Source organism: Populus nigra, chromosome 15, assembly GCF_951802175.1.
Source record: "Populus nigra chromosome 15, ddPopNigr1.1, whole genome shotgun sequence".
Taxonomy (NCBI): Eukaryota; Viridiplantae; Streptophyta; class Magnoliopsida; order Malpighiales; family Salicaceae; genus Populus; species Populus nigra.
The window spans coordinates 11,799,079-11,811,167 of record NC_084866.1 but is presented as its reverse complement, the minus strand read 5'-3'; the positions used below and the strand labels follow the sequence as shown (position 1 = coordinate 11,811,167).

Below are 12,089 nucleotides of genomic sequence, written 5' to 3'. Positions count from 1 at the left end.
AGGAAAAGCTACAATATAAATTATAAGATCTTTAATCGACTAGAATAGAAATTGGTTGAGGAAATTCAGCAGTGAAGCAGAGAGCTTGATCGACCAGTGATTTGACTCTAACTGGAGATAGCAAAGATTAGAGGATAGAGGAGCTGGTTTTTCCCTTGAAGATTTGAAGGCCGTGATGGAATTCATTTTTAATGAGCAGATATAAAAGATGGACTGGTAGGCATTTCTCACGTATTAGGTTAGGCAGTTAAAAAGTATATTTAAGAATATAAAAATGATTGTTTTTTAAAATATTATTTTTTTAGAAATGTATTAAAATAAAATTTTTATTTATTTTTTAAATATTATTTTCAACATTCACATATTAAAATAATCTCAAAATCCTAAAAAAATATTAATTTTAAACAAAAAAAATATTAATTTTTTAAAAAAGTATTTTAAAAAAGCAAAAAAAAAAAAAAGGACAAATTAAGATTAGGGTAACTCTCTTGTATTGGGCAATTAAGCTTCTAAAGCCACTGAGAATTGACTAGGAGAATCTAATACCATCTCCACTGGCAACCCTGGATGCAGAATAATTTACACCATAAAATCCATGCAGAATGCCTCCAAAACCTGCTTTAACAAAGATGTACTAGCAGGGGAAAACTAACAATCCACCTCATAACATGTGCAACAGGCTAGAGTCAGTGAAACCACCGCAGCTTGGCAAAGGATGGTCACGTGGTACAATCTACACGCAAATGCTTGCAAAGGCTTCCTCAAATGCCCTTTTCTTGCTGAACTCTATGCTCCACCCAGCGGCGCTACTCGCCCTCTCTGTTCGGATCCTCATTGTTTCCTCATCTTCTGCATATCCGTGCATGTCTGGCCCTCCTCTGAGAGGCACTGGTTGTGGAGCAATGCCTATTGGCCGAGGCTGCCCTCCAGCAATTGTAGGTGCATACTGCCCAGCTTCAACACTGATGCCTCCCTGGGAGCTCTGGCTCAACAAATACACAATTGAATTGATCAGGAGTGAGGGGGTGAGATAGACATTCCAAGGAGTAACAACGTATGATTTGAGACAATAAACAAACTTTCCAGGTCTGAATTCAGCCTTTAAAAAGGTTAATTACTTCTGCAGCTCGACGTGACTAGCTTTTCATCCTAATTGCCAAACAAAAACTAAGGTAAATTTATTTTTATCTCAAGAAAATCACACTGCTTTTGCCAATCATCAATACAATTACTTATTCAAGATTTTAGCAATGTTGGACTGCACTTCTACAACTTTAAGTTATAAGTCTACACTCTGAAAAGGATATCAATTCAGGGGACATAAGCTGATAGCATCCTCTCCTTCAGAGAGATTTATTAAGATATTATATATGCAAATAGTGCTTTTGACCAGAAAAGAATAGAGAGTCAATTAAGAACAATGAAAGTTCTGTGAATCATTAAAATGGTATCCTTTCTAGTAGAAGTTAGAAAACAAATCTCAACATTGAAGTCATATGCATAAGCTATGTGGATCCCGAAAAGCATATTCGTATTGCTACTGGGTGACTCTTATAAATCATAACAGTAAAGAGATGTCCACTCTGTGTTGAACAAAGTTGTCTAGACAAATTGTTGTCTCTTTCAACTTGAAAAGACACATTTGGGATTAAAACTAGTTTGTCCTAGAATCAACTGAATTTTATCACACTAATTTTCTTTCTCTTTTATTTTCCCAGACAATTAATTTAAAAAGATAAAGATCAAGCCAACCTTTATTTTTTTCAGCACTCACTACTGGTTTCATCTAAGATTAAAGATTTCACACACTATTCTATGCTATATAGTTAAAATCTAAATAGTACCATGGAGTTTAATAATTAATTCGAACTGGATTCAAAATCCAATGAAATGAAATCCTACCACATCAACCTCATACAGCACAAAGCAGCGAGTTGAAGTAGAGATGTAGGAGTAACAACTTTGAAGAGTAGTTATTGTAGGAGCACCTTTCATAATTATGGTAGAAAAATCCGTGTACTCGGATCCACTAAAATTCCAAACTAATTTGGTCAGTCACATTGATCTTCTACCTCGTCCAATTAGTGCAGCTATGTATTGTAGGTCTGTAGGCTATTGTGAAGCTACATTCTTCTTTAGCTCTTTCATCAATGTTATACTTTGCCTACTTCTCCTATCCGGCTCCCCTTTCCCACTACTTTAACCAATCACTCTTTCCCACTGATGCATCCCGCCAAATCTTGATGTCAGATATTGCCAAATCTAATCACATGAGCCTCCCTCAACTTGTACTCCAATGATGCCATCTTCACCTTCCAAAAGGCACTCACTCTAAAACTGGTCCTTTCTTATGTTTTCACACATCCATGATCCATCATAACATCTTAGCTATGCTCATTTATGAGCTCACTACACAGCCAACTCCTTATCATAGAATAGCCAGCTAATTGCAGTTAGCATGTCTTTAAACAAGCAAAGATTTCAATCACATAACATAACTGCTTCAATTCAACCACCCCACTTTGATTCTATGGATAAAGCGCACCTTGATGTTCCTCTACATTCATGACAGAAGCTATGTTTCAGAAACAGACAAGCTCTATCACCTTCCCCCTATTCGGAGCTAGCAAAGCCAGTATCCCTGGCATGGCACATTTACTTCACTACTATTATTATCCTTATCTTGACACCTTTGAACTCCTGGGTATGCCTCCCTTAAGTCCAATCTTTGTACACATCCACATCTATATAATCATAAAATAGCATGCATAATTGCCTATGGGATATCATTTATATACTGCCTGAGGGATTTATCAATAACCATAAAAGGAAAAATGCAAGGACTCAACTTGAGGAGCAAATTTACACAGTTAATTAAATGTGTACAGCCAGACAAACAGATGAAAAATATGAGGAACAAGCTTTCATACACAGGAAGCAAAAAGTATCCTCAATTTATACTATCTGTACAGGCTCCCAATTTCTATTTCCTGGATCAGAAGGCAGAAGCTCATTATAAATAGATTAACTTCCACACAAAAAAAATAAAATAAAAAAAATAAAAAACCAACAACTAACTAAAACGAAAAACAAAATCAAATAGCAATGATTTTGATAATAGAATTGGAAGAAACAATAAGAGCCTTCAAAAGGTTAAAAAGAAAAATGATGTGCCAAATAAAAGTAAGAACTCATTATATTCTCACCCCATCAGTATTATCAGTTTGTGCACGAGATCCCTTGCTTGCTGCCATAGCTAAGGCCAATTCTTCAGCCTGTTAATCAGGATAAATTACACCTGAGTAAATCCCCGCAAAAATTATCTACATATTGTTGAAATGCTGATATGTTGTACTGATTTCACATATAGGATTGTTGTTTTAAAAGTAAAAATAAAAGGATTCCTGAAAGTACCTTCCGAGCTTGATTAATCAATATTAGATCTGCATTTTCTTTTTGATACTCTGCAATTTTTTCTTCAATAGCAGGGACATCAACTCCAGCAACCAAGTCAAATACTGTAAGAAAAAAAAACTTTTTTTTTTTGGTCAAGATAAAATCTTGAATTGAAAACTATGCTTAAAAGTCACTGGAAAAAAAAAAAACTCACTCATGTCTTCTACTTCCTCCAAGTAATCATTGTACTCCCTCAACGATGGAAAATCCTCTTCTCGCTTATTAAATCTATAAAATAGGTATTCAACTTTTGAATTATCATCCGCAACATAAATGCTAAACAACACTTGTATGTGGGCGAAATTGGAAGAAAGTAAGTAAAAAAAGAAATAATCCCATTACAAGCTGGTGCAGGAAAAGAAAATATCCCATTCCATTAATTCCAATGTTATTAAACCTCGTAGCTGATTACATGGTAACTATAATTGAAAGAAGAAAAGCTAAACATGAAAAAGAAAGATAACCCAGGAAGAGAAATTACATGCTAGCAATCCTTCTTCTGACCAGTATCTCCTTGTTGTGAGGATTATTACTTGAGACCACCATTTTTTTAAGGTTCCCACGAATCAAGAAAACAAGATCAAGCAAAACAAGATATTCTGTTGGTTTGACGCCGCCCCCAACTACAAAAGAGCCACGGCAGCTATGACTTCGTACCAGAGAAGAAGAGATTTCAATGGGATACTACTGCTATGCAGATGAAGATTCGTTGAGCCGTTGATGGCCTTTTTGTCCTACTGACATCAAATCTTGACCCTCCCTCCGAATAGAATCACAGCTTGGCTCGATATCTCTCTGAGGTTCTTGTTCGTGGCTGTACAGACTGCAGAGGTGTGGTCTGAGAGTGGAGAAGTTGAGACAGGAGGAGCCGGGTCTAGCGAGAAAGGCAGTGTTTGGAGTTAAGGAAACTGGGCAGGAGTCAAAGAGTTGGGTTCACGGTTACGGACTGGTGGGTCGAAGAAGCCTCGAAGGCTCTCTTAAATTAATTCAATTTCGATACGTCTGGTAGCACCCTAGAGAAATTTTTTAAAGGTTGCTGTTTAAAAAAAATTTAAAGTAGTTTTTATTTAAAAATATATTAAAATAATTTTTATTTATTTTTTAAAAAATAATTTTGATATAGCATATCAAACAATCTAAAATAATAAAAAAATTAAATTTTTTAAAAATATGATTTTAACTAGCATCTTAAGCTGCAAATATTTATAATAAATTCCTTGAGATGCTAGATATAATTAAATATGATTAATAATATATATATAAAGAGATAAAAACATGATTTTGTAAAAATAAATTTCCTTTATTCTTTTTGGCAAAAAACAAAAAGATAAATAAAAATCAATATATCATTTCTTCTGTCCCTAGCCCCATTAAAAAGAATGGAAATAAATTAATTTGGATTGATTCAAAAATAAAATTTTATAAGTTAAAATTTTTTTAAACAAAAAAATTAACAGATTTTGACTGGGTTAACACCTTTTATTTTTAATGAAATCTTACCGAGCTGAGTTCTATAATAAAAACTAGCATTAGTTGCAACTCAAACCAATTTGTATAATGGATTTGTTTCACGATTGAAAAAGAGGAGTCAGCTTTCAAAGTTTGTTGCTTGCTAGTAATCCAAGGAAGCCGTTTGTTGCTTTCACCGAGATTTGGCTCTCTGTCACCCTTGTCTGGCTTTAATTCTCCTGTTATCTCAGCTGCTGGATAGGAGGTCAATCATACTTTAATGGGAGGGTAATGGTTGTGCTGATGCTATGGCCAGATTGGGAGCTTCTCAAAGTGATCCAGTTGATTATCTGGGACACTTATTTGCATACTATTCTACTTTGATCTTCCTTTCTATCCAATGCACCAAAAGAAGAAGAAGAATATAAATGAAAAAAGGTTCCATGACATTGAAACAACAGTAGCGAAATGGAGGAAGCAACTTGCAGGCAGAATTGAAATTGAATTTTTAACGCTTCATCTCCAATTCAAGTGAATCATAAGTGAATAAACTTTTATTTTGATGGTATTGTAAAGGGTGGATTTGAACTTGGCCCCTTCTCTTTGGAGGAGAAAGTTGTTCATAACATTAATCCACACACTGGTCGCAGATTATCTTGGATTTGCAGCAAGAAAAATGTAGCCCCCTGGAAAATGACATCCCCTGGAATTACTTTGGATCGTGGAATTAACCACCAAAAGGGCACGGCGACATCAAGAGTCGCTGACTAGTTGAAGGGTTGGCATTGGAGTTCCTGATAAGAAGGCTTTGACGAGTGTGAGAGCTTGTTTGGGTTTATGCAGAGGCACTTCATGGCCTGCTCCTCTCACCACAACGAAGGTAAGTCCAGCATACTCTTGGGTCCATCCTCCCACCTGTTTGACAAAAAATGCTCCTTAATAAAAGTTTATTGGCAACTTGGAACAAAGCTCTTGAATGCCTCTTAGGTTATAGAACGAATTCTCTTGCATGGAATTCCATCAAGTGATTTACCTGTCCATCATCATACCAGGCACCCCAAGGTTTGACAGTAGGAAGTTTCAGAGCATCTATGCTGTAGCGGGTGGATGTAACTGGTATAACGGCATCTGTATCACCACTGTTGCAAAAGAAGGGAAAAAAATTACAACTAGGATTGACAAAAAAAATTAGACGAGTTTGTTGAACAGGTTAAAACAGTAGCAAGGAAAACAACTGTCAGCACCCTAAGTTGCCATTTTGTTGACTTCCACCTCTTACTTCTAGACTCGCAAATACTCTTGAACACTTCACCCTTGAAGATATTTTACACCTGTAATACTTCATCATTAAATCTTACCCTCTTAACATTTCCCCTCTAAATTTTTAACCTTGCACAAAACACAATCTAAAAGGGAAATGCTCTACACATAGAACAACACTGCAGCAGTAAATGTATAGAACGCTTTCACAGAGATACCTGAACATCTAAAAGGGAAATGCTAGCTACACATAGAACAACCCTGCAGCAGTAAATGTATAGAACGCTTTCACAGAGATACCTGAACATCTAAAAGGGAAATGCTAGCTACACATAGAACAACACTGCAGCAGTAAATGTATAGAATGCTTTCAGAGATACCTGAACACCCACACATGAAGTCCTGAACGTATGAGCTCTTTATAAATGTCCAGCACTGTCCTAGGAGAATCCTTCCAGTTAATATTTACCACTTCACTGCAAAATAAATAGATGGAATGTTACTAGGGCATACATTTAGGGTACTTCAATCAAGATAGTCAAAGTACACAAAATGAGGGAGGGTGAAAGACAATATTAGATAACTCAGTCAAACATCATACAAGGGGCATAATTTACAATTGAAATTTTGATATTATGTAACCAAGAAATAAATAGTTCCAATTTATGCACTTGGTCAGAATGCCATACTTTCCCAATTAAACAATTTTAATACAAATACGTTTTGTCAACTCTTGTGTGATCAAGCTGTTGTGCTGTAAACCAACATCGAATCACACTAAGGATCTATTTATTTTTGGGCTCACATTAATCTACAACTAAACAGGGGTCCAGCTAACCATAACAAAAATGCACATCTGCCTCAGAAATATTACAATTACAATAAAACTAAAAAAGTTAATGCCTGTGAAATTTTGTAAACATGGAAAATACATGTACGCCATATGTTGATAGTTATCTCAAACCTACAAAAATCAATGTTAGATGATGTGGGCATGTTGCTCCCCTAATATCTGTGCAACTATGTAGGGGAATCTAATCCTTGACAAGAAAAAAAATGGCTCTGAAACCAATGTTCTTCCAAGGACAAGCTTAAGATGCCAAGATAAAATCAGAACTAATGCTTTTTCAAAAGTTAATTGAACAGATATACCTGCAGGTCTCCCATCTAGCTGGTGCAAACTCTGGTGAAACATGTAATGCCTTCTGAACCTCAGGTAGATTGAAATATACAGTTGTATGTGTCTCAGTACAAGGATCATACTTCTCACTGACACGACCAACCCTCTATCACAAGACAATAAATTTCATTTAAGCTGTGAAGAAATTCATTTAAAGGATTAGTTCATAAAGGAGTCCTATTTAAAAATGGCCTCAAACTTTGATTTCCAATAAGTTTCGTTTACTCTTCTTGTGGAAAGGGAAACCAGAATTAATGGAAGTTCTATGATAGATTAATTCAAATTTGAAAAAACAGAACAATATATCAGATACACAAACCTAACCTGAATGTAAATATTCCCAAGATCTTTTAGTAGAGAATATATTTCAGAACCTCATGTTTGTGTTCTTAATACATAAACCAAATGCAAAGGAATCTTTGTTTTTTTTTTTTTTAACAACCAAATGCAAAGGAATCTAAGACCAAGAAAATGAGTCCTAGACTTGCATTTATTAGATCAGATGGAGTGGGCATTTAGTTGACATGTAAAAGTTCATGAAGAAGTTGTGAAACAAGCATGCATTGTGGAATTTGAAATAAGGACGGAGAAACAGTAGATTTAAACATTTTTATCTGCCTTGGAATAAAAGCCAGGCAAAATAAGATAATCTAGTGGCAATAAAAAAGACCAGCTAACGCAGGGAAAGTTTTGATATCTCATGGAATTGTAAATGCATCCATAGACTTGGTGAACTTCTCATTTCCTTGCGAGAATGTTCAAACACATCCTAAAAAAAAGTCAAAGGATCGACACAATGACAGAAGATATACACACTTTTGTAGCACATTCAATAAGTTTTAATACCAACTATATAGGTAAACAACATCTCTAAGGAATGACAATAAACAAGCTAGATTAAATCTAGCACATTCATTCAAAGGTAAGCTTGTTCTTTCTAGGGCGAATAAATTAAAGTGTTCCCAGAGAACGCAGTATAGCTGAGGATCCAATGAAGTGCATATTATATACAGACTGCAAAAACCTCCCCTGAAAGAGAAAAGACTGTAGAAAAAATCAGAATCCCATGTTTGAGGATTCATCAACTCTTCCCTGCCAAAAGCTCATTCATCAAATTTGTTACACTTAATTTGTAACAAGCTCCTTGAGGAAAATTAATCCCCCAAGTCTAGGCCCCACCCCTCTACTGCAAACACCGCTGATATCAGCACTTGCATGCATCCACATGCACACTTGCACAAATATATAGAGAGGGGGGTCAAAAACTTCTCAGGAAGGTCTTTGAAAAGAGCCCATTTCAACATTGCAAGAACTGGTTATCTGAGATCAGGAACCAGTAGACAGATTGATATTATCCATATCCCCTCATATCAATGCATTTTAGATGACAAATCACAGGAAGAAGAAAAAAAAGATATAGTAAGTAATGAGTTCATAAAGCAGGACTCACATGCTTTCTTTTAGGCAACAAGTTAGACTGGCTAACATTAGCAGAGCAGGAAGGAGTGAAGATGCTGTATGGATCAATGTTTCCAAGTTCTTTGGTTGCAATGTCCTCCATCTTATCACAAGCGACTGAGCTATGGATAAATGATTCAAAATCACACAAAAGATTAAGTTTCTTGTATGTTTGGTCAGAAATCAAGCCAGCTGCCCACATAAATTGGAAAAGTCCCAAATGGTCGTGATAATCATCAGTCAGTGCATTTCCAACCTGTACCAGACGTTAAACTTGGTCTTGTAATTATTTCAAATGGTGCAAAATGACCACAAATCTTGGTTATTACATGAATAGTTGTTTGGATGTACCATATAACTCCTCAGATTAATTTTCTCATCCTTTGTCGCTTGGTTGTACCGTACAATGGCTTGACTCAGCTGAGGAACATAATGCCCTGGAACGCAAATTAAAAATTAGAGCCGCAACATACAAGCATCACAAATCAGAAGTATAGCTAAGTTCATTTAAAAAAACACGTCATCTTGTCAAATAAAGAAAGTGAGAAGACAAAGCTACAACTGTTATTCCTAGTGCATTTTAACTTTTTTGTTTAACCGATATGTTTCCACAAGGTGAATATCTTAGGCCACCAAAACAAATTGCAAATCAACAGATTTGTGAGTTCAAGAGGTCTACCTGAAAGCCATTCCAAAGAAGGTGGTAAAACTCAAGTAAAGCATCTGTACTCTGTAGTTCCTCTACATGGTAGCACAGTGCAGGTTGGTTGACAACATTCAAATAAAATTAGTCTGGCAATGACTGAAAAGATTCTCTTTCCTCTACTATGGCCCCTCCAAGTTTTAATTACAGTGACCACGAACCTCACCCTTAACTTTAAGGCTATGCCATCCCAAGGTGGCTTCTAAATGGAAAGCATTCTATGCTTGTTGCTCATCAAATACTTCTATTCAGAAACTTTTCCGGACAAATACTGACGAAAACTTTAGCCAAGAACAGAAGGTAAAGAAAAAGGGCCCGCATATCAGGTGGCTAGAAAAATGAAGCTAGGGTAAGCAGTTCATTCCATCTATGTCATCCATCAAAAACTGAAGTTTGCTACAAAATTTAAAAAGAAAAGGAAATTGAAATCAAACACTACCTGCATAGCTCTCCCCTGTAATGTAGAAGTCCCTTCCTTTGTATTGGGGGAAGCGTTCAAACCAATTCAGCAAGAAAGCTAGTGAGTCCGCAGCTGCAGATTGAAGTGTGGAAAGGTGAAAATACACAAGCTAGTAACAACGAGAAGAGCCCCAACGAAGAAGTATGAGACAAGAATGGTTGAACTAGTACCGGTCTTTTTGTCACCATTGTTCAACAGATCGGAAGAAGTGTTTGAATATGAATATCCAACTCCAACCGGGGAATCAAGAAACAAAATATTGGCCACTGCAAATTGGTAAAAGTACTTAAAGATTGAATCGATGAAATTATAAGAAATTATTATGGTTTAGCATTCTTGAAATCTAAGGCAAAAAATCGTGCAATTACTCCAAGGTGATCAACAGTAGTAAATAAGTTGCAACATCCATTTTTAGATATTATTATGATCCTAATAGCCATCACATTATCAGTTGTAGGAAATAAACATATGTTAGAGGTAAAATGAGACACAAAAATGTCGGGGGGTCTCCAAGGATAGGTATGCGGGTAGCTTAAAAAGCAGCTGATAGAATTCAATATGTGTTTCGAAATTCAAATATGATGATGTAGTTCAGATTTTAAGCAAAAATAACTAATTGAATGATGAGTCAACGATGCAATAATTCTAATTTTTCAGTGACAGCACATGGTTCCACGGCTCATGGATTCATCCAACTGATTGTTCATTAATTGTTCTTTTTAGCAACCAAGCAATAAGCTTTACAACAATTGCTTTGACGGGCAACTCTAGTATATAATTTTATTTTATTTTATTTTATAATTAAAGAATTGTATTACCTTGATTCCAGGAATAAGGATTCAAGTAAAGGGTCTTTCCATCTGGCTTAATATGAAATGGTCCTATTTCCTCTGCCATTCCATAAGCAATGGAGGAACATCCAGGTCCTGCAAGAACAAATCTCCAGTAAGAAACCAATTCAAGAAATTGTATTCTATTAGAGATTATCAGTTAATGAACAAACTATCAAAATGGCCTGAAAACAAAGAAAGATTAATCTAAGAAAAAAAAACTCAGTCAAATATCTAATTCAGGAAACAAAGATGGGAGAAAATAAAAAAGTAGGAGCTAATAGAGTAACAATCCTAGGTGACAAACAATATAATCGGTTGTATATCTAAAGTCAAAGTTGGATTTTTAAACAATTAAGCCATACAACTAATGAAACAGCAAAAGCAACAGAATAGTAACAACTTAGATGCAAAATCAAGACTAACTAGAGTGATATGATAATCACACAAGAAGCGAACCGAATAATAAAAGAAAAGGAAAAAGTGCGACACCTCCATTAAGCCAAAGAAGAAGAGGCTTGGATTGAGGATCCTCGACAGCTTCAACAAACCAGTAAAAAAGAGCCCTCCCATATTTTTCGTTGACAGTGACATGGCCAGAGTAGTGAGCAAAATTTACATCGAAGTTCTGGCCAGGCAACTTTAGGACCCTGTCTAGATGTTGCTGGGCAACTGGGTCTCGTAAAGACGAAGCAAAGACACCCAAATAGAGATTGACGAAAATGATGAGAGTAGTTGCTACAGGGAATTCAAAAGAACCAAATGGAAATCTGGGATCGGCCATTTCTTGCTTGGAAAGAAGAACTACTTACTGCACTTGTTGATGGTACATAAGGAAGGATTAGCAAGCTGGGATGGGTCAATGATGGTTATAGGTGGGCTGGCCCGCCAGTTCTGACACCAGCGCGAGGGAATGCTCGCTCTCGCTTTCTTTTTATTCTGTTTCTCAGAAAGAAATGGTAGGCAGGTACGATGGATGTTTTTATTGTGTTGGTGTGCATTAAACAATCATCTCCTCTATTTGGAAAGTTGCAATTTCAAGGATATTGTCGCCATAGTTAACGAAGCAAAAAGGTAATCCAAGGATATTGTTACCCTTGGCACCATAAATAAATAAATTCAATTAAGTTGAATTCAGCTAAGTTAATATTCGTTATGAATATAGCATGGAGATGTTGATTATTAAAAACAAAAAAACAAATTAGTGGAAGTGTTTGTGACAGCGAAACTGGGATTTTCCTTTTCTTTTTAATTTGCGAGTGAAGCCAGATGAAGATATGAGTAAGAGTTTAA

The 12,089-nt window shown here is 35.9% G+C and overlaps 2 protein-coding genes across 2 annotated transcripts; both read right to left on the bottom strand.

Annotated features, from left to right (window-relative positions):
* Nucleotides 1–474: 474 nt before the first annotated feature.
* On the bottom strand, nt 475–4,445 carry LOC133673987 (uncharacterized). Its single transcript, XM_062094941.1, has 5 exons — nt 3,938–4,445; nt 3,611–3,684; nt 3,415–3,518; nt 3,207–3,275; nt 475–982 (listed from the first exon to the last, which is right to left on the bottom strand). Exons 1-5 carry the CDS (start codon nt 4,000–4,002, stop codon nt 734–736), a joined length of 561 nt encoding a protein of 186 aa, XP_061950925.1. The 5' UTR covers nt 4,003–4,445; the 3' UTR covers nt 475–733.
* An 885-nt stretch (nt 4,446–5,330) lies between these two features.
* Nucleotides 5,331–11,850, bottom strand: LOC133674580 (serine carboxypeptidase II-2). The gene is made up of 10 exons (XM_062095767.1): nt 11,289–11,850; nt 10,785–10,892; nt 10,137–10,232; nt 9,946–10,038; nt 9,155–9,240; nt 8,796–9,059; nt 7,318–7,451; nt 6,546–6,641; nt 5,939–6,044; nt 5,331–5,820 (listed from the first exon to the last, which is right to left on the bottom strand). The coding sequence occupies exons 1-10, from the start codon at nt 11,578–11,580 to the stop codon at nt 5,659–5,661; spliced, it is 1,437 nt and encodes a 478-aa protein (XP_061951751.1). The 5' UTR covers nt 11,581–11,850; the 3' UTR covers nt 5,331–5,658.
* Nucleotides 11,851–12,089: the final 239 nt, after the last annotated feature.

Bases quoted from the DNA above. Each gene is read 5' to 3' on its own strand.
- LOC133673987 (XM_062094941.1), bottom strand. From the start codon at position 4,002: ATGGTGGTCTCAAGTAATAATCCTCACAACAAGGAGATACTGGTCAGA. The intron at 3,519-3,610 runs GTGAGTTTTTTT...TTTTTCTTACAG, and splicing joins GGAGGAAGTAGAAGACATGA to TATTTGACTTGGTTGCTGGA. The intron at 3,276-3,414 runs GTACTTTCAGGA...CCTGATTAACAG, and splicing joins TGATTAATCAAGCTCGGAAG to GCTGAAGAATTGGCCTTAGC.
- LOC133674580 (XM_062095767.1), bottom strand. From the start codon at position 11,580: ATGGCCGATCCCAGATTTCCATTTGGTTCTTTTGAATTCCCTGTAGCA. The intron at 9,060-9,154 runs GTACATCCAAAC...CGTCTGGTACAG, and splicing joins TTAATCTGAGGAGTTATATG to GTTGGAAATGCACTGACTGA. The intron at 6,045-6,545 runs GTATCTCTGAAA...CTTTTGCAACAG, and splicing joins CTTCATGTGTGGGTGTTCAG to TGGTGATACAGATGCCGTTA.